The sequence below is a fragment of the Neurospora tetraspora genome (genome assembly GCF_033439725.1).
Source record: "Neurospora tetraspora strain CBS 560.94 chromosome Unknown B0H65scaffold_1, whole genome shotgun sequence".
Taxonomy (NCBI): domain Eukaryota; kingdom Fungi; phylum Ascomycota; class Sordariomycetes; order Sordariales; family Sordariaceae; genus Neurospora; species Neurospora tetraspora.
Window position 1 is genome coordinate 6,765,890 of NW_026944383.1, and position 19,111 is coordinate 6,785,000.

General features: G+C 53.5%; 7 protein-coding genes across 7 annotated transcripts; 5 read left to right on the forward strand and 2 right to left on the reverse strand.

The window, feature by feature from the left end:
- Positions 1–577: 577 nt before the first annotated feature.
- B0H65DRAFT_414609 (P-loop containing nucleoside triphosphate hydrolase protein) lies at positions 578–2,151 on the forward strand (the record flags this gene model as incomplete). Its single annotated transcript, XM_062823923.1, has 5 exons — positions 578–614; positions 812–886; positions 949–1,017; positions 1,074–1,432; positions 1,498–2,151. 5 exons carry the CDS (start codon positions 578–580, stop codon positions 2,149–2,151), a joined length of 1,194 nt encoding a protein of 397 aa, XP_062687213.1.
- Positions 2,152–3,287: 1,136 nt separating this feature from the next.
- On the forward strand, positions 3,288–5,474 carry B0H65DRAFT_453237 (uncharacterized protein). The gene is made up of 8 exons (XM_062826137.1): positions 3,288–3,573; positions 3,670–3,777; positions 4,076–4,110; positions 4,167–4,198; positions 4,260–4,305; positions 4,361–4,427; positions 4,489–4,636; positions 4,693–5,474. The coding sequence occupies exons 1-8, from the start codon at positions 3,517–3,519 to the stop codon at positions 5,199–5,201; spliced, it is 1,002 nt and encodes a 333-aa protein (XP_062687214.1). The 5' UTR covers positions 3,288–3,516; the 3' UTR covers positions 5,202–5,474.
- An 84-nt stretch (positions 5,475–5,558) lies between these two features.
- On the forward strand, positions 5,559–6,959 carry B0H65DRAFT_517161 (uncharacterized protein; the record flags this gene model as incomplete). Its single annotated transcript, XM_062828674.1, has 2 exons — positions 5,559–5,848; positions 5,903–6,959. Exons 1-2 carry the CDS (start codon positions 5,709–5,711, stop codon positions 6,957–6,959), a joined length of 1,197 nt encoding a protein of 398 aa, XP_062687215.1. The 5' UTR covers positions 5,559–5,708.
- Positions 6,960–7,139: 180 nt separating this feature from the next.
- Positions 7,140–10,032, reverse strand: B0H65DRAFT_585453 (uncharacterized protein). Its single transcript, XM_062830928.1, has 3 exons — positions 9,513–10,032; positions 8,245–9,454; positions 7,140–8,164 (listed from the first exon to the last, which is right to left on the reverse strand). Exons 1-3 carry the CDS (start codon positions 9,789–9,791, stop codon positions 7,293–7,295), a joined length of 2,361 nt encoding a protein of 786 aa, XP_062687216.1. The 5' UTR covers positions 9,792–10,032; the 3' UTR covers positions 7,140–7,292.
- A 155-nt stretch (positions 10,033–10,187) lies between these two features.
- On the forward strand, positions 10,188–10,837 carry B0H65DRAFT_453242 (uncharacterized protein). The gene has a single exon (XM_062826138.1). The coding sequence runs from the start codon at positions 10,415–10,417 to the stop codon at positions 10,787–10,789; it is 375 nt and encodes a 124-aa protein (XP_062687217.1). The 5' UTR covers positions 10,188–10,414; the 3' UTR covers positions 10,790–10,837.
- A 206-nt stretch (positions 10,838–11,043) lies between these two features.
- B0H65DRAFT_453244 (uncharacterized protein) lies at positions 11,044–15,505 on the reverse strand. Its single transcript, XM_062826139.1, has 2 exons — positions 15,018–15,505; positions 11,044–14,921 (listed from the first exon to the last, which is right to left on the reverse strand). The coding sequence occupies exons 1-2, from the start codon at positions 15,143–15,145 to the stop codon at positions 11,258–11,260; spliced, it is 3,792 nt and encodes a 1,263-aa protein (XP_062687218.1). The 5' UTR covers positions 15,146–15,505; the 3' UTR covers positions 11,044–11,257.
- A 2,032-nt stretch (positions 15,506–17,537) lies between these two features.
- On the forward strand, positions 17,538–19,098 carry B0H65DRAFT_414391 (xylose isomerase-like protein; the record flags this gene model as incomplete). The annotated part of the gene is made up of 2 exons (XM_062823914.1): positions 17,538–17,919; positions 18,008–19,098. The coding sequence occupies 2 exons, from the start codon at positions 17,538–17,540 to the stop codon at positions 19,096–19,098; spliced, it is 1,473 nt and encodes a 490-aa protein (XP_062687219.1).
- Positions 19,099–19,111: the final 13 nt, after the last annotated feature.

The following is a 19,111-nucleotide window of genomic DNA, read 5'->3' on the forward strand; positions in this document are numbered from 1 at the left end:
AAGCGTCGCCGCCGCAATGGCAGGCAAAAAAAAAAAAAAAAAAGAAGACAGCGAGACCACCGCCCGGCGAGGGGGAGGCGGGTGTCGGAGAACGTGAAGAAACCTTCAAGGTAGCGGCGCTAGTGCCAAGACTACCCCACCATTGAAGTGCGCAAGCTCTCTGATTGGCTTGTGACCGTTGGTTTTGGAGGGGGAGACGTCAAAAAAGTTGACTGACACGCATTCACCAGTCAGGTTTTTAGTGCCTGAGGCACACATAAATTTCCGGTCCGCCAGCAAATTGAATTTTTATCTGTCCGCCTACACCACAGGGTCTCCTCTTTTCTGCCCACCACTTCCCAACCCACATACAAACACCCCCATCCCTCGACCTTTTTTTCCAGATCCTTTTCTCTCAGTACAACTGGGAGTTTTTGAATCTGTCGATTTTCCAATAACTTAATATCCTCTCCAACATATCTGCAACGTGACGTTTGCGGATATTTCTTTGCTCTCCTACCCCACCAACACTCAATAGTATTTCCAGATCTAAGCAGGGCTTGGATCCGGAAATCTTTGCGAATCTACAACCGCAATCATGGCTACCGATAAGGGACTCGAGGATATCCCCGAGGGTACGTTCAAAAACTTCATCAACACCACCAAAGGCCATCGCTACACTCGGTCGACGGCGTCGTGCAAGTATTCGCCGCTGCCGTCGCCTGTGTGTTGTGCCTCGCCCCTCTTCCCCTCTCTTGCCCCTCGTCGGCGCCCACATTTTCGGCATCACCGCCCAACTCAGCAGTCACTGACAATCCTTCCACCCTTACAGGACAGATCGAGTCTAACTACGATGAGACCGTCGACTCCTTTGACGAGATGAACCTGAAGCCCGAGTTGCTTCGCGGTAAGAACACCATTCCCGACCGAGCGGTGTATAGAGGTCCATATGCTGATGGTTGATGTTAGGTATCTACGCTTATGGTTTCGAGCGCCCCTCTGCTATCCAGCAGCGCGCCATCATGCCCGTCATCAAGGGTAAGAAAACACCACTACCCGACAAAATGGTCAACTCCCGCTGACTCTCTCCAAAGGCCACGATGTCATTGCTCAGGCTCAGTCCGGTACTGGCAAGACTGCCACTTTCTCCATCTCCGTCCTCCAGAAGATCGACCCCACCCTCAAGGCCTGCCAGGCTCTTATCCTCGCCCCCACCCGCGAGCTTGCCCAGCAGATTCAGAAGGTCGTTGTCGCCATCGGTGACTTCATGAACATTGAGTGCCACGCCTGCATTGGTGGTACCTCTGTTCGTGATGACATGAAGGCCCTCCAGGACGGCCCCCAGGTCGTCGTCGGTACCCCCGGCCGTGTCCACGACATGATCCAGCGTCGTTTCCTCAAGACCGACAGCATGAAGATGTTCGTCCTTGATGAGGCCGATGAGATGCTTTCTGTACGTATACTCTCCAGTGCCCACAACAGTCGGATGCAAAATGCTAACTTTCCTCCTTTCTACAGCGCGGTTTCACCGAGCAGATCTACGACATCTTCCAGCTCCTCCCCCAGAGCACCCAGGTCGTCCTTCTCTCCGCCACCATGCCCCAGGACGTCCTTGAGGTTACCACCAAGTTCATGCGCGAGCCCGTCCGCATTCTCGTCAAGAAGGACGAGCTTACCCTCGAGGGTATCAAGCAGTTCTACATTGCCGTCGAGAAGGAGGAGTGGAAGCTCGACACCCTCTCCGATCTCTACGAGACCGTCACCATTACTCAGGCCGTTATCTTCTGCAACACCCGCAGAAAGGTCGACTGGCTTACCGACAAGCTTACTGCCCGTGATTTCACCGTCTCCGCCATGCACGGTGACATGGACCAGGCTCAGCGTGACCTGATTATGAAGGAGTTCCGTTCCGGTTCTTCTCGTGTCCTGATCGCCACCGATCTCCTTGCCCGTGGTATCGACGTTCAGCAGGTTTCCCTCGTTATCAACTACGATCTCCCCGCCAACCGCGAGAACTACATCCATCGTATTGGTCGTGGTGGTCGTTTCGGTCGTAAGGGTGTTGCGATCAACTTCGTTACCGCTGACGATGTCCGCATGATGCGCGAGATCGAGCAGTTCTACAGCACCCAGATTGAGGAGATGCCCATGAACGTCGCTGACCTCATCTAAACAAAAAAAGCAAAAAGCGTTATTGATACACGATATCCTTTTCCTTACTTTCGGCATACCCCGCAAACTTTACACGTCGGCATCCTTTTAGGATTTAAGAGGCGGCCTCGTGTACACGGTTTCTGATAGAGAAGGAGGTTAAGGACTCTTCCTTTCTTACTGGAATTTTGCGGGTTCAGCATCTGGTGGTAATCTTTTCTTACACCACAAAAAGCGCTGGTACGGATCTAGCACGTGCGCACGCTCATTTACTTTAGAGGTGCTCGGTGCTCAAAAAAGACGGACGAAGGGACGGACTGCTTTGTATTGAGGTTCTCTGGTCAATCTGTAACTAGTTGTCAAGGGAAGTTCTCAAAATGCGATTTAGACTGAACTCAGGGTCCTGGTGTTGTGAAGTGGGCGATGGCCTGGTGGGCTTTGTGATGGCCGCAGGGACGACATATGATGATCATGACGGTTCTTGTTCCCGGCAAAGCTGGATAGGCAGGAGGATGCAGCCAGGTCAGCTGCTTCTGCTTGTTAGATTGTTAGGTTCAGTAACGGTGCTTTTGTAATTACTTCTTTTAACTTTGTTGTCTCCGAGATGTCTATGCTGTCTATGATGCCCATTGTGAAGCAGCGCTGTCTATAGCAATGGTTAGATTGTAATGTCGAATAAGCCTACGCTTTGATATCAAATGCAGTGTCCAAAGTGTACTTGGTAGGTTTTTCATAAACCACACGGCGACAACCAGATAATAGTAAAGCAGCATGACTGCTGTTCTTTGAGCCCCTAGGTTTATAGAGTTGGTTTTGACTTTGAATGAAAAGCAGGCCGTACTTTGAAAACCATAACCGATTCCACAAGACCCAGATTGTGAGTTCTTCCGTAAACTTTCAACTGGGATTCCGACTCTAGCCTAGGAACGACTCTTCAGTCCCAAGAGTCAGCAGAGCGCTCGGGGCCGATGGACGGTAACGCCATGCTGGGAGTCCGTTCGAAGTCGATGTCGTCTCCAATTTGAGGTTGATATGAGCCCCACATATACGTAGCGGTCCCCACACTAAAGTTGCGACGGGCTCCAGCTTGCACAGCCAAGAACAACGTTGACTCGCCGGGGCGCCGCCTCGCAGCCTCTTCCGCTCCAACCCCAACCTCGAACTGCAACTCGTTGCAACCGCGTCCCTGTCCTTTTGCCATCCATCGATTCACTCCAGTCACAAGTCGGTCGCATTCACCGGCCCATTACCAAACAACCACTTTCAGACCTCCACCGTACCTGTGACTCGTGGTGCGGCTCCTTCGCCTATATTTTATTCTCTTATCACCAACTCCCTGTCCGCAACCGCAATCAGTACTACACTATAATCGCGACACTACGCAAAATGGCCGACAACTCTCTCGACCGTAGCCTTGACGAGATCCTCGCCGAGCGCAAGCCAGTACGTGATAGCCACTTTACCCTTTCCATGTTTGCCAATTGACTTGGGCTTTGGGGTACTTCGCGAATGGACGCTGACATGGAATGATTGCTGCAGAATGCCGGCCGGGGCTCAGGCTCTCGTGGTAGAGGCAACCGGGACAATGGCGGCGGCAACCGCCAGCGACGCGACAGAAATGATTACCCGCGCGATGGCGTTAGAAAGGTACGCCGCCTACGAATGGAACCAACCTCCAATCTCACTTCAGCCTGAGGATCACTTTTCACCACAACTGGCAACTTTGCTGACGATAATTCGACCGCTCCTCCACAGGTTGAATCCTCTCCTCTTCCCCTTTAGACTTTACGCTCCGCTCTTTCTCCGTCCGGTTACCTTCAGATGTCGAACATAGCCACTCAACCCGACTTGTGCTCGATGCCTCGAATCGCGACCGACGAGGAAGCCCGGCGTAATATAGTTTAAAATTCCCAGCTAACAGCTCCCGACTTGTTGGGCGGGACAGTCCTTCAGAGACGATGCACCAAGAAACCTAGACTCGTACGTATACAAGCGCAAGATCATTAGAAAACAAGGCACTGACACGGGTTGTACAGCGAATGGGTTCACGACAAGTTCGAAGAGAACGGTACGATCTAGCCGAGACAATTAAATGGGGTCCTGGAAGGCCTAGCTGACTGGTCTCTCAGACCGCCGCCGTGCCCCCAGAAGAAGACAATCTCCGGAACCCTCCAGGTAGGAGACATAGCTGACTACTTTGTACCACGTTTGTGTACTGACATTCGAGCAGCGATCCCAGGGGATCCAAGATCCGCGTCGACAACATTCACTACGAGTTGACCCAAGAGGACCTCGAAGTAAGCATCATATCAGCCTGGGAACGTTGCACATAGTTCACCATACTCACCACATACATAGGGACTCTTCTCGCGAATTGGACCCCTCGTTAAGCTCGACATGAAGTACGATCGCGCCGGTCGCTCCGAAGGAACTGCGTTCGTTACCTACGAGTCTCCTCAGGATGCCAGCCGGGCTATTCGCGAGTACGACGGAGCCAACGCTGCCGGTACGTCACAGTGAATCTCGAAGTTGTAGATGTTAGCATATCTAACAGCATTCCAGGCCAGCCTATCCGCCTCACTCTCATGCCCAGCGGCCCCCGCCGTAACCCATTCGAAACTGCTATTAACCCTCGTCCTCTTGCCGAGCGTATCACTGTCCCCGGTGGCCGATCCCGCTCAATCTCACCCTCGCGCCGCGACCGTGACTTGGATGAGGAAGCGGCCCGCAAAGGAATTGACAGATACCGTCCTGGTGGTTCCGGTCGTGGTCGCTCGCGTAGTCCGCTACCTCGCCGTGAGGGTGGCCGTGAGGGTGGTCGTCGTCCCGGCGCCCGCAGGGAAGGTGGACGTGGTGGACGTGGTGGAAGAGGCGGGGAGAAGTCCCAGGGTGAGCGTACCCGTAATGGACGCCCCAAGAAGACCCAGGAAGAGTTGGATGCTGAGATGGAGGATTATTTTGGCGGCGGTGGTGCGAATCAAGAGAACAATGCTGCTCCCGCGGCTGAAGCCTCCAACGGGGCTGCCGCGAGTGGTCCTGCTGAAGATGACATCGATATGGGTATCGAGTGAAGAGGAAAGGGTCAGCGGCTGACGTATTTGAGAAGCGCAAGAGGTGGTGATGCTTTTAAGATTGGGATATGGGTTTGCGGGAGTCTGATCCAGCCCTTGTTTAGACGGTTACGGGTTCTCTCTACTTTCTTTTTCTTTGGTACGCATTTATAGCATGAATCGATCCTTTCTCTAGCACATAGGATTTGGACAGCACAAAAATACTACTATCGTCATTCAAAGTGGTAGTTGCTCCGACGCTGCCCACAAGAAGACGCGAGTTTCGCATTGAGGAAGACCATTTACACGTCTTCGGCTAAACCTATATTGTTAAGCCTTCCTTCCCTGACTAATATGATGGCCTCAAATGGATCAATAGCATCACGAACGCCATTACAACCCCACAATTATAAATCGCCCCTCATACGTGATATTCACTCTGCTCTTACTCTCGCATCGCATTGATAGTCCATCCGCTGCTTCAGGTCAACAACATATACATTGTTTACGTTGGGAAACTTCTTAGAAATGTCCGGAAACACAGAGGCAAAGGGCCAACAGCCCCGAGCCAAGATTGGCATCATCTCTATGGGCGACATGGGCAGCGCCCTTGCCAGTCTGCTCATCGCGAATGGCTACGCCGTTGCTACCAACTGCACCGGGAGAAGGTGAGATCCAAACGTCTCTGATGATCAATAATCCTCACTGACATCAATAACCAGCCAAGACACCATCGACCGCGCCACCACCGTCGGCGCTGAGCTCCTCTCCACAGATGAAGCCCTCATCACCCAATGCGACGTGCTCCTCTCCGTCGTCCCGCCCGCCCAAGCCGCTGCCACAGCTGAACGCATCATCACCGCTTTCAAGAATGTTTCGTCCGGACCCAGCCCTCGGTCCACCCCGCTCTACTTCGCCGACATGAACGCCATCTCCCCTTCCACCGTCCGGTCTATTGCTGCCCAGTTCACCACCGCCAGCCTCGACCCCGACCGCGACGTTCGCTTCGTAGACGGCTGTATCCTCGGCGTCACTCCGTCTCGGAAACAGCCGCAGACCAGCACCGCGTCAACCTCAACCAAACATGTCTTCCCTCAAGAAGACATCCTCCACGACCCTACCACCGGCTGGTCCTACCCTCTCCTCCCCACCTCGGGTCCCTGGTCCTTCACCGACGAGTCCACCTTCCCCTACCCCTACGGCAACCACTTTGCTTCGACTCTGCACATCGAACACATGCTCTCCGACCTTACTGACCCAAACTCTTCCGGTGCTGAAAAGCAGACCACCAGCAGCAGCGAAATCGGCCAAGCCTCCGCCCTGAAAAACGTCTACGCCTCCCTAGCCAAGGGTTTCGCCGCCCTCTCCCTCCTCTCCCTCTCCACCGCGCACTCCCTACGCATCCTCCCTTCCTTTCTCTCGTCGCTCGAACGACTGGCCCCCTCGCGGTTACACACCATGACGCGGTACGTCACTACGCTACCGCCCAAGGCGTACCGGTGGGTGCGGGAGATGGAGGAGATTAGCAAGACTTTCACCGACGACGAAGTGGGGTGGGATGAGGAACAAGAGGATGTGTTTAAGCATGTGGCGGGGGTGTTTAGGTTCGTGGCGAATGAGACGGTGTTGGGGCAGGAGAAGGTGGGGAAGAGGAGGAGGGGACTGGATTTGGAGGATTTGTGTGAGGCGTTGGGGGAGGGGTTGGAGGGGAGGAGGAAGAGGAGGGCAGTAGAGAAGGAAGGGGAGGAAGGGAATGAAGGGGAGGGGGGTGAGAAATGAAAGTGGTGACGTGACTGTGGATGAAGATTGATGGGAGATGATGGAGGGTAGAAAGTGATAAACTGGGAGATCTCTCGAGAGATCACGTTTTAGACGGGAATATCAGTATGAAACTTGCTTTTCAACAGACACACACACTCTGACATCTGTCATCACTCATCACGCGAGACTGTGACGATACCTAGAGGGCCATCGATTTGGCTGTAATTGTATGTAATGCTCTCTCTCGTCTTGCGACTATCTAGAGAATCTCATGTCTAACCTAACTCGCACATCTCTTTCCTTTACACCTTAGCACCTTAAGTATGTAGGAGTGCTGTTACTTATACCCTTTCACCTATATATCTTCCTTATTATTCCAGACAGCTTTACTTTTTCCTTTGGCTGTTGCCATCGCTGTTGCTGATCCTCCTCACCAGGTTCTTTCACCTTCTCCACATACAGCGGGTTGTCAATGTCCGCTCGAAGATTAAATTCCGGAACCGTAATCTTTCTCTCCGAATCCGCCTCCAAATCTTTCCACAGATCCTCTTCTTCTTGTTTGTTGACACCGATATCATTCGTGCTGTTGTCCGTTGTGCTGTTTTCCGTTGTCTCTGTTGTTGTCTCTGTCGCTGTCGCCGTCGCAGTCTCTGCTCCTGTCGCTGTCCCTGTCTCTGTTGTCACTGTCTCCGTCGCTGTCGCTGTGTTTGTCGCCGTCAACTCCCTCGGCTTCTTGAAATCAAACCACAAACTCCCATTCGCAAGCGCACCAAACTGGTTCGTGAAGATCTCCACGCCGTTCGGATCCCGCCAGTGGTACTTGTACCTGTCGCTGTCCTTGTTCTCCGTGAAGTCTGGGTCCCATGTGGGAACATACTCATCGACCGCATCCGCGATGCCCAAAGTCAGCTTCTCTGCCGGCCTACGGTTCTTGACGACACTCCTGGAGTTGGCGGGATCCCAGGGCAGCCGCTCGAGGTGGGCGGGCGCGACGAAGAATTGGACCCAGGAACCGGGTGAGGCGATGTCGCCCACGTTTTGCTCGCCGCGGAGGGTGCGGAGGAAGCGTTCGAGGCCTTCCATGTCGTCGTCGTCGTCTTCCTCGGCTTCGTTGTTCTCGCTGTCTTTGCTGCTGTTCGTGGGCTTTTTGCGGCGATTGTCTCGGTCCTGAGGGTCGAGAGAGAGGAGACCTTGTTTTGCGCCCCAGCCCCCGCCGCCGCTTACTGTTTGTTTGGAGATTTGTGAGTACATTATATATGAGTGAAAAGGGTGTGTAAACCAAAGTATGTAGAGGCGGACTTACAGATTTCCCGGATATGACATCCGGCTACCAATAGGCCCTGGAGAGCCTTACTGCACCTTCCAGCCAATCTCTTTTCGTCCGCAGTAGTGGCTGATTCGAGATCGAAAGGAGGCGGAAACTGCATGGAGAGATCAAAAACAGGCGGAGACTGCTTGGAGAGATCAAAAACAGGCGGAAACTGCATGCTGAGATTAAAAAGAGGCTGCAACCTTGCATATTTCTGGTACACCTCATCCGGGATGATGAGAGCCCAGACCTTAACAGCGTGGCTATCCGACGTGTTCTCAACTGGTCTCTGGCTGCTGGCTCTCATGGAAAGCAGCTTCGGGATCACATCCTCGAGCTCCTTGCTAGCCGGGGCGCTCTCGCCGTCAATCTCAACCTGCTTGAGAATGTTTCCCAAACCGCTGACGATCTTGCGCGGAGATGTGATGGGAAGGAGCTGGAACCAAGTCTCACTTAGCCAGGGCTGCTTCAAGGATGTCGTTTGAATGGTGAGATGAGTCCGGGTATTTGCCTCCACGTGTATGGGACGCAGCTTCTGCTTCTCCGGTGACCGCGCCCAAGCCGAGACCTCCAATATGTGGGGTGTCGTGCCACGTTGTTGGGCTGCGGTAGAAGTAGCATAACTAGTGTTGGCGAGCGGGAGGGTGACTTGTACAGGCCGGTTGTCGCCGCGCAGGGGGTTGATGCGAAACTCGAGGACGGGAGGTGGTCCAGAGGAATAGGGCATCGGCTTCTCAACCTTGGCGTTTCCCTTGGGAGCAACTGGAAGACGGCGGTACATTCGCTCGTGGAAGAGAGGGTCGGTTTCATTCCTCATGTTGCTCCATGAGAAGTCTGAGTTGTCCCACAGACCAGGCAAAAGGTGTTCGCTCTGTCCACAGAGGATACTGAACCCTTCTGAAGCCAGGGTGGCGTTGGGAGCATAGCCGGGCACTTGCCATAACGGGATCTTGTCTACTACGGCAGTGACGACGTTCAACTTGTCTTTGAGTACCTCGGAATGCTTCAAGGGTCCTACTTCTGTACGCGTAAACAGTTCATTTACCGTGTTGAACAAAAAGGTATGAGCGCATTGAACTTCCTGGAAGTAACGCAAAGAAGCGAGAATGACTAGGCAGTCCGCTCGAACCTCTGGTCCATGAGAGAGGATGCTTTGGTAGAAATGGCGTATAGCGGGGCTGATGAAGACACGTGGGTTTCGTGGCTGTTTCCCAAGAAGCGTAAGTTGTCTATTCCGAGCAGAGACAAGACGATGTACTCACATTCATTCGCTTCTTGTATATTTCTCCCGGGCCTCCAGAAAGATAGTCATCCCAGGCCTCGGGGTTTACGACGACCGAGAGACATTTGACTGTCCTCGGGAGAGGCTTTACTGGATTTCCGCTGTTGTCTTTGAAAGTGCTGTATTGGACTTGGTGTTTGAGGTTGGGCGTGTAAGTCGTCGTCGTTCCCCTCAAAGCAAGGGATGCCCGTTGAGATGATGGTGGAGAGATTCCGGGGAACAACCCGACCGTGCCCCTGGGGACGAGCCTCAACAGCATCTCGACGTTCGTTGGCTGGGAAACGTGTGCAATGACTCGCTCACCTGAACGGCCGTCCGATATGCGAAACCAGGCGACAACAAACTGAGCTCGATATCCGGTATGTTATCGGCCCATTCGAGATGTTGGAAAACCAAACTTTTGGGGATGTGAGAATTTTGATCAACTAGTGTGATGAAAGTGTCCAAGAAGCCATCGTGTCCCGTCACTTCATCCCATTTCCATAATTCCAAAATTCGGCCGTTCGGCCGGAGTCGAATCCAGACAGGGGTTGAGGTCCATGATATGGCCCGTGCACTCGACTTGAGCCTTATCGTCTCTCCCCACACTCTTATCGCGGTCTGGCCAGTGACATCATGGGCGCTACCTTGACGGCCAACCATCCGAACTCATCTTCGTTAACTCATCAGGAACAAACCATACCGTAGACAAAACCTTAGTTCGTGAAAACAAAAAATCAACCGCTATCGTCCACCTTTCCCACAAATCCATCCTGATCATTTGAACCAAAGAAGCACAACCTCGTCCACTCACCCCCATCACAAGCAGTCCCTCAATTTCAGACCAAACACCCACCGGTCAACCAAAACCAAAAACCACAAACCACCTACCAAACCTCCAAAATGGCAACAAACAGCGCAGCAGGCAACGGCGCAATCCAATCCCCCTCCTTCTCGCCCACCGCCAACCCGACTTTTGCCTCTCAAGGCCAAGGCCAAAAATCATCATCATCCACAAACCAAGAAGAAGCTCCCTTGCCCTCAGACATCAAGGCACAAATTCTAGGCAACAACCCCAACCACACAACGACATCCGACGCTTCGACTTCTAGTAAGGGTGGTGCCCAAGAAGGAGGAAAAGGAGCAAGCGAGCACGCGCCCGGCTCCAGCACGCAGGAGCAGGGGGTTGCTGCTGAGGAGGAGGGCTGGAGTGAGGAGGTGAAGGATTTGGAGAGGAGGATGGGTGATGGGCAGGGAGGGAGCGGGTTGGGACGTTGAGGGACTTGCGATCTGGCATGATAAGGTTATGATATGGGAAGGATGAAGGAGAGGGGAGGGAGGGAGGGGGGTTGTTATGGTTGTTAATGGATTGGTGTTGAAGGAGCTGGTTTTGGGGAGAGCAACAGTCGGCTATGAAGCTTACGCATGGGATAACAGGACCAGCATTGTTTAGATGGGCGATGACATTGTTAACGAAGTTAAGGATTTGCAGAGATATTCGAAGGACTAGTTCGAAGGACTAATTAAGAACAGTTTGTTTATCAACAAATATGTCAATTTTCTTATACTTCTCGACTCGCTGTTCTGTTCACCAGCGATACACGACAATCCAAGTATTAACGAACCGCCACTTGACTGCTCCATTAACCCTTTATATGTAAAACGCCCAGATCCATATTCAACATGAACCCTATTTCCAACCCAATCCAATCCAAATATCCAACCTTCCCATCATATCATCATCCATCACATAACAACACACTTCTTATCCCCCTTATCCCCCCTCTCCTCCTTCTCCTTCCCTTTGCCCTTCCCCTTATTCTTCCCTCTCTTACTCTCCCCGGCCTCCGCCCTCTCTGCTCTCTCCCTCGCCGCCTGCGCAGCCTGCTCACTACTCTCAAACCTCATACCACCTGGCAAAAAGCTATGCGTCGTGATATCCGTCCACGTACTCTTCGCGTCGTCATCCAAATGGTCCCCATTCTTCTGCTTTTTCCCTTTTGCCTTCTTCTCCTTCTTCTCTTTGACGCTCTTGGTCCTGCCCCGACCGCCCATCCACCCCTTCTTCTTGGCATCGGCAATGTTCTTAGCAGCGCTCCTCTCTGCTCGGCTCTGTCGTCTGTTAAGACTGGTTGTGCGAGTGGCGCCGTTCGTAGAGGTTGAAAGGGATCTGGTTTTCGTAGGGACAGCGAGGCCGAGGCCGCCAGCAGCGTTGGAGTTGGCGCCGTTGCTCGCAACGCTGTAAATGGTCTCGAGTCGCTCGACGGTTGGGCGGTTTCCGAGGACGGCTGATTGCGTCTGCGGGCGCGGATGGCGTGGGACGGGAGCCAGAAGGGGAGGGTCGCCCCGACGACCGGAAGCGTGTCGACTGGGCGGGTCGAAAGCTCCTGAGACACCTTGTGGTGTGCTGACTATTAGGGGCATGTCTTCGACTGCTGACGGCCGGCGGGATGCCGGCTGGGAATATGCAGAGCGGTTGTTGAAGTCGTTGTTATCGAGAAAGTCGGGTGGGGGGCGGAAGCCTCCGGATAGACGCCGGGGAGCCCCCGAACGACTATTCAGACGTCTTAATTGGTCCTGGCTTGGAGCCGGCAGGTAGTATTCACTGTTCTCTAGAGGAGGTGCCGAGTGTGGAAAGTCTGTCGGTGCTGTGGTTGGAACAATTGGCTGGGTTGAAACCAAGGGCCATGTCCCGGCGTTGGAAAGCCGCCTAACTACCGGACTGCTTGACGCTTGTCCGTCAGGCATGATACTACCGATATGTGGTGACGGGATATGGAGGTCTAGAGCAAATGGGAATCCTGACTGCTGTGGAGGCAGAATATTTGTCTGTAACGGAGGTAATGGTGGATGTGGCTGTTGCCCAGAAGATGACGCCGAGGCTGGTGCCACAAAGTTCACCTGAGGAGAGCTCACTGTTCGGCTGTCGCTCACGCTACGGGCCTGGCTTCCGCCAGTAGATGGGTTTTCCGCTGCCATCTTGGGTGAGTCGGGCGGAGAGACGTCGTATATGTTCTCATCCCCCATATAGCGGGAGTTGCTGGAAGGCGGCCGTTGAGGCTCTTGGTATGTCGAGTGTGTGGAGCTGCCGCTATTCTGATACTGTATCGAAGACGACGAGGATTGCTGTGGTAGTGGAGGGACCCGCGGAATGGTAGAGAGCGACGGTACAGGAGGGATAGAGGATCCGGTCCGTGGAACTTGTATCGATGTATGACTTCGAGGTGGCTCCAACATGGATTTCGGCCTGCGCATTTCGTCTAGGTAATCGTCTGTTTGAGCCGACGTGACGGTGGTTGGGGTAACGGGTGGAATGGCATGGCGCAGGAAAGCCGGTAAGTCACCAGGATCCTCCTTTTGGTACGGAGGTGGAGGAGGAACCCAATTGTCTGCGTCACTCTCGTGTGGATGTTCGGCTCGGCCATCAGCACGACGATACTCAACAGGACCAGCAGCAGCAGCTTGAGGGTGTAAGCGGCGATTTGCAGCAGCAGCAGTGGCGGCACGCCTGAGTGTAGGAGCTGATCGGGGGCTGGCATGGGCGTAGGGTGACTCCAAAGCCTCTTGCTCCTCGATCGACGCAAATTCTTCAGTATCCTCAGTTATCGTAGGTGCTTCGATTCGGGGAATAGGAAGTGCTCCGACACGACGAGGTACGAGAGGGTCGTCATCCTCCTGAACTGACACTGAAGGCTGACTGGGAAGTGACGAAACAGAAGGAAGGGCTGGGACAGGAGGAACGGCTCCTGCGCTGGTAGCAGCCCGCATCAAGCCGCCACGACTCCCCCTCTTTTGCATAACCGTTCTCCGGCGTACGATAGCGACTTCGGCTTCCATATCTCGGTGTTCCTCTTCTAATACCTCAGGTTCTTTGGATCCCACATCGATATCAATCTCGACAGTCGAGCCGTTCTCGAAACCGTAGTCGAAGTCGATCACTGTGATCCGACCACCGTCCACAAAGTCAAAGCCATCATCCTCCGTGATGGGCTTGGTGGGTGTTATTCCTCGAGCACCGATGATCATGCGTTCCTTCACCGATGAATCCTCGAAGTCTCCAACCCACTTCACCATATGTACCCCTTCAAGATGGCCGATTTTGCGTCCTGCGATAAGCTTGTTGCGCAACTTGTCGAGCGCTTGCCATTGAGGGACTCTGGATGGATCGTTATCCTGCGTGCGTGAGCCATTTCGGGGTGGCGGTTGACTGTTGCGACGGTTCAGGGCACTTGAGTTTGAAGTACCTTCATTGCCTGTGCTGGTCGTTTCGGGTGTCGCATCCAGATCCTCGGGAATACCGTAGATCCAAACGTCCTTGCCTTGAAAACCAGCCGACACGAGCTCTCCATGGTAAGAGGCTGCGGGCAGAGTACATGGTACTAGTTTCGGTTGCGAGGTAGGGTTCGGTATTGGCCCGGTGAAGTATGTTGTGCCGTTTCGTAGGTCATCGATCCGCACAGCCCTGAAGATCTCGTAACTGCGGTCGTACGTAAATGTCCACCCTGCCTCCTCGTATTTCCCATTCTGGATCAAGACCGCATGGCTGCAATCGCGACTCGTGTTGGGGAAGAGAATCGAGGTGGTCCATAATGCACTGATGTCGTCCTCCACCGAACAACTACCCGGGTCGTAGTAGGGGGCGGTCAGAATTACGGTGTTGGGCTGTGGCGCATGAACCGTAGTACCCAAGATCTGTGTCCCGTCAAACGAAAAGGTCAATGAATCAACAGCTTCACATTTGACTGCTCTTCGCTCGGTTGACGTCGCGTTGGGATTGAGAGAAGAGACTTCGATGCCACCCTCATAAGCCGCTGCCAGAACTCCGCCACATGGCGAAAGCGTAATCGCACGAGGGCTGTTATCCAGGATCAGTGACTGGGTTCGTCTCGGAGGTGTTGACTTGAGGTCGTAGATGTCGATTTGCATCTCGGTCAGCAGAACTGCTAGCACGGTTCCCTTATCGTTGATACATGTGGCGGCAGGACGGCGCAAGATCTTGAACTCTCTTGTAACGGCAATGTCCCGTTGCCTAACATCAAGAACATGTATCCGGGAGGAGTTGTAGGCTAGAAGGTGGTGACCCTTTGGCGACGGGCTGAACTGGATGCCATCTCCACCTGGCGCAGATGAAGAGCTGATCGAGTTGGATATGAGCTTGATGATGGTCTTCCTTGGTCGTAAGTATGCCTCGAACAGATTCCGTTTGACCTCCTTTGCGAATAGTCTTTTAAGTCTGGGGAGATCATCTTCGCTAACGGTTGGAGGCGAGGCATTGTGATGGCTTAGGGCGTAGGATGGACAATTGGATAAGTGGTAGGCGTATAGGTGGGCCTGCTGAGCGACGCTTCTCCATTTCGAGTTGAGCAGCACCAGCGAAGCGAAGCCATTCGCATCGACAGCTTGAAGGATCCTATAACGCTGTTTGTGATTAGGAATGCGAAATGCGAAACACGGGAAATAGAGAAAGGAATGCTGAGACGATGAGAGCTAGTAAACGAGGACGCACTGCTGGATTATCTCGTCCGGTAATCGTTCAAATGCTGTTGGTTCTGAAGAGTGAAGGTGATCGGGCGTCGTAATAGCGGGCTTCTCGATGGAGGAGCGTCTGCCCTCGTCGACGGTGATGGTTGCCATTGCGCAAACGGCACTCTGTGTATGGCTGGAACGTAATCACGGCAGCCGAGCCGGGAGGATATTGGGCTGCTGGAGAGAAAAGTGTCACCAGAAAGAAAGGACGAAGGTGTTGGACATTGATTGATTTAGAGACGCAAATGCTGCTTCATTCCTTGTAGAGTCTTGTGTCTTGTTGTTGTGGTGTAGAGGTAAGGTATGTACACGAAAGAGAGTATCACCGGGCTGGAGATACAGTACCTACACAACGAAGAGAGATTGTAAAATGAGAAAAAAAGAAGGAAAGAAGTCAGAAACACGAGACGGGATGAACATTCAAAAGATGTGATTGATGGCTCTTTCTCACTGGCCGCACTGGCCGCACTGGCCGCACACTGGATGGCAGGCGCGGACCAGGATGGATGATGCACTGCAGTTTGTGGTTGGGGGCTGGCACGGCCGGCCTGGCGCCAATGTTCGCTAGAGACGCCAGCGCCAGAAGAAGCTAGGGGCGGCAACGGCATGGCGGCAATCAGCCAGCGGGCATGCGGGGACCCCGATGGACTGAGCTGGCCCCAGGGGCAATTTAGCGATTGTCTGGAGGCCACTCAGTGCCGGTTCAGAACGCCAGAGTCAAAGATTGGCACCGGATTGACACCCATGAATGGGGTTGTTCCATGGTCCATCTACAGCCCTAAAACAAGACGGGATCAAGGGGCTTACGAATCACGGCGATCAGAAGGTTTCAAAAGAGCAACTCGGAGCTTCTCACCCCGGCTGATCTGGACTACATAGGAAACTCTCTATAGAGGTAGGTAGTGTTGCTGGTAGTGCTTTGAGACACAAAGAGCGGAACTTGGGAGACTTGGGCCCGGCTCTTGCACAGCAGAGTTGGGGAAACAGACAGGAACTGACCTCCAATCCCCAACGGGTAACTCGACTGAGAGAGAACAATACCTCTATTGATCAGGAACAACAGTGCATGACTGGCTCGACTGGGTGGTATTTGCGACTTTTTCGAGGCCCTGGATCAGCGAACAAGTGGACTGTGGAGGTTGGCTTCGTAAGCCGCCAACAGATCGGCCTGCTGCGTACTCCATCAACCATCGTCACAGTTCAGCAGTCATGGCAACGTCCCTCCCGGTCCATCAACTGATCTTCAGCTGAGCAAAGAAGCCATGGGTGAAACTTGTACTCGGTAAGTGCCAGAGATCGATTTGTGTTCCAGAGGTTTCCAAGGAGAATGTAGAATATAGTCCAGTTTCAGTTCGAGACTTTTCAAACGGCAAGACGCCAAGGTTGGCAATGTATTCTTCAGCCTTCACCGCCAGCGGTCTTCCACTTAAAGCGGTTGTCCTCATAAATAGCATGCGTTGTGCGACGGCACATCACAAGATGGCGTGCAAGTGCGCATATGGGAGGCGTGGATCTGAAAAGACTCAGCCATTCAGATCTGTATCTCTGACTGGGATGAAACGGTTAAGAAAAGAGAGGTTCATGTGTATGTGTTGCATCTGTCTGTCCAAGCCCAGTCGTTGGCGATATCGAAGCATGTCAGCAATTGCTCCGCGCAAAGGGGGCAGAGGGGAAACAACAGTGAATCGAGAGAAATATGGTAGAGTAGACACTCCCCGTCGGAGAGATCCTTTGAGGAACTTCCTGGTGGTACCAGATTAAGGACATTGTCCCTGCCGCTTCTGCCCATCCCACCTATTTCTTCCCGAGGTGACAACTCCAGACTCGGTCTTGGCTACCGATCTGGCGTTTAATCAATCTTGGAGATCCGAGTCTCTGTGCCTCCTTTGAGCATGTAAGCCCGCGAACCAAGGGGCAGGTGGGTATCTGGAGGTTCGAAATGCTGCTGCCTGCTTCAAATGTCCCAATTGGTGATGGAGTTGCTGACGGTGTTTTCCCTCTTTCTGGGGTTCGGCGTCGTGTGCATCGTAGAGTCAATTTTCTGATTTGTCAACAATTTCTGAACAGCTTCATCAAATATTGTTTCGATCGACGCATCAACATTCCGAGTCGGATTCGAGAGCCTGTTTGACGGTGACGGCAACAGTGTAGAGAGAAAGTTGAAGACGGGCGCAAAGAGATTGAATGGACATGTCCGTGTAAGAAGAATGTCTTGGCGGAAGCTTAATCCCAAATCTTGGCACATGTCAAACGACATGTCCAACCCACTGGAGCCCCTCCGGCCTCCGCACTTACAGGGGTCTTAATTGTAACGGCAGTCGCGGGTTGGCGCGTCATAACCTTTACAGGGCAGTACTACTACGCGACAAACACGTTCTCCAAATTATTGTGATTTACCTTTTTACTTCTTCTCTCACCTCGTATGAATCGCAGCTTCATCCGACTCTTCAGCCGTCTAATCACTCTCAGATTCTCGCAATTTTACCGGCCAGCCTCAACAATGTGTCCCAGCCGCCCAACCCGCAGCGCAAAGTCGCGGGCGGCAACCAAAATCACCTCCGCCACCATCGAGGAATCCAGCGTCGAGGAGACCAGCGCGAAGAAGGTTGCCCGGGCCAGGGGTGGTGTCAAGAAGGAGGTTGTCGTCAAGAAAGTCGCCGCGACAAAGCGCAAAGGAAAAGCTCAGGAGGAAGAGAACGACGACGACGATGCTGAAGACATCGAGAACAAGGACCCCGTCCAACAAGATACGAAAAAGCCGGCTCCCAAAAAGCGCAAGACCAAGGCTTCCGAAGAAGATGCCACCCCCTTAGCAGCTAGGACCCCAGTTGAGTCGATGAAGAGGAAGCTTTACATTGGAGCCCATGTTAGCAGCGCCGGAGGTATGTCTTGTCACGCATCGTTTTCTTTACTTTCCCCCTTAACCCTCCCTACCACCTACTAACCACCATTCCCATCCCACCGCCACAGGCGTCCAAAACTCCATCACCAATGCCCTCCACATTGGCGCCAACGCCTTCGCCGTCTTCCTCAAATCCCAACGCAAATGGGTTTCCCCGCCCCTCGACCCCTCCGCCGCCTCCGACTTCTCCCGCCTCGCCACCCTCCACTCCTACTCCCCCTCCCTACACGTCCTCCCGCACGGCTCCTACCTCGTCAACCTCGCCCAGGTCGACAAGACCAAAGCCGACCAAGCCTACACCAACTTCGTCGACGACCTGCAACGGTGCTCCACCTTGGGAATCAAGCTGTACAACTTCCACCCGGGGTCAACAGGCGGCGAACCCATCGAGGAAGCGTGCGCGCGGATTGCTGCCCAACTAAACCGGGCTCACAAGGAGAAGGGGACGGGGGAGGTGGTGACGGTTATAGAGAACATGTGCGGCTCTGGTAACGTGATTGGCTCCCAGTTCGAGGACCTCAAAATGATTATTGATGGAGTGGAGGATAAGAGCCGCGTGGGTGTGTGCATCGATACGTGCCATGCCTTTGCGGCGGGCCACGATTTGCGCACGCCCGAGGCGTTTGAAAAAACCATGAAGCAATTTGACGAGATTGTTGGGCTGAAGTATCTCAAGGCGTTCCACTTGAACGATAGCAAAGCCCCCTTTGGTTCGCATCGGGATTTACACGCCAACATCGGCACAGGGTTCCTCGGGTTGAGGGCGTTTCATAACCTGATGAACTACGAGGCGGTGCAAGGGTTGCCGATGGTGTTGGAGACGCCGATAGAGGAGAAGGGGGCGGATGGCAAGATGGTGGAGAATAAGCAGATCTGGGCGGATGAGATTAAGCTTTTGGAGAGTTTGGTGGGGATGGATGCGGAGAGCGAGGAGTTTAAGGCGATGGAGAAGGAGTTACAACGAAGGGGCGCGAGCGAGAGGGCCAAGATTCAGGAACAGGTGGATAAGAAGGCTGAGAAGGACGCGAAGAAGGCGGAGAAGGATGCGGCGAAGGGGGCTGGGAAAGGGAAGAAAGGGGCTGCGGCTGCGGGAGGGTCGATATCGAGTTTCTTCAAGAAGAAGGTGAAGGAGGAGAGTGAGGGGGAGGATAACGAGTAAAACCCGATGGATG

Bases quoted from the DNA above. Each gene is read 5' to 3' on its own strand.
- B0H65DRAFT_453237 (XM_062826137.1), top strand. From the start codon at position 3,517: ATGGCCGACAACTCTCTCGACCGTAGCCTTGACGAGATCCTCGCCGAG. The intron at 3,574-3,669 runs GTACGTGATAGC...TGATTGCTGCAG, and splicing joins TCCTCGCCGAGCGCAAGCCA to AATGCCGGCCGGGGCTCAGG. The intron at 3,778-4,075 runs GTACGCCGCCTA...TGGGCGGGACAG, and splicing joins CGCGCGATGGCGTTAGAAAG to TCCTTCAGAGACGATGCACC.
- B0H65DRAFT_585453 (XM_062830928.1), bottom strand. From the start codon at position 9,791: ATGCTGTTGAGGCTCGTCCCCAGGGGCACGGTCGGGTTGTTCCCCGGA. The intron at 9,455-9,512 runs GTGAGTACATCG...CTTGGGAAACAG, and splicing joins TATACAAGAAGCGAATGAAT to CCACGAAACCCACGTGTCTT. The intron at 8,165-8,244 runs GTAAGTCCGCCT...CCAAACAAACAG, and splicing joins ATGTCATATCCGGGAAATCT to TAAGCGGCGGCGGGGGCTGG.
- B0H65DRAFT_453242 (XM_062826138.1), top strand. From the start codon at position 10,415: ATGGCAACAAACAGCGCAGCAGGCAACGGCGCAATCCAATCCCCCTCC.
- B0H65DRAFT_453244 (XM_062826139.1), bottom strand. From the start codon at position 15,145: ATGGCAACCATCACCGTCGACGAGGGCAGACGCTCCTCCATCGAGAAG. The intron at 14,922-15,017 runs GTGCGTCCTCGT...ACAGCGTTATAG, and splicing joins CCGGACGAGATAATCCAGCA to GATCCTTCAAGCTGTCGATG.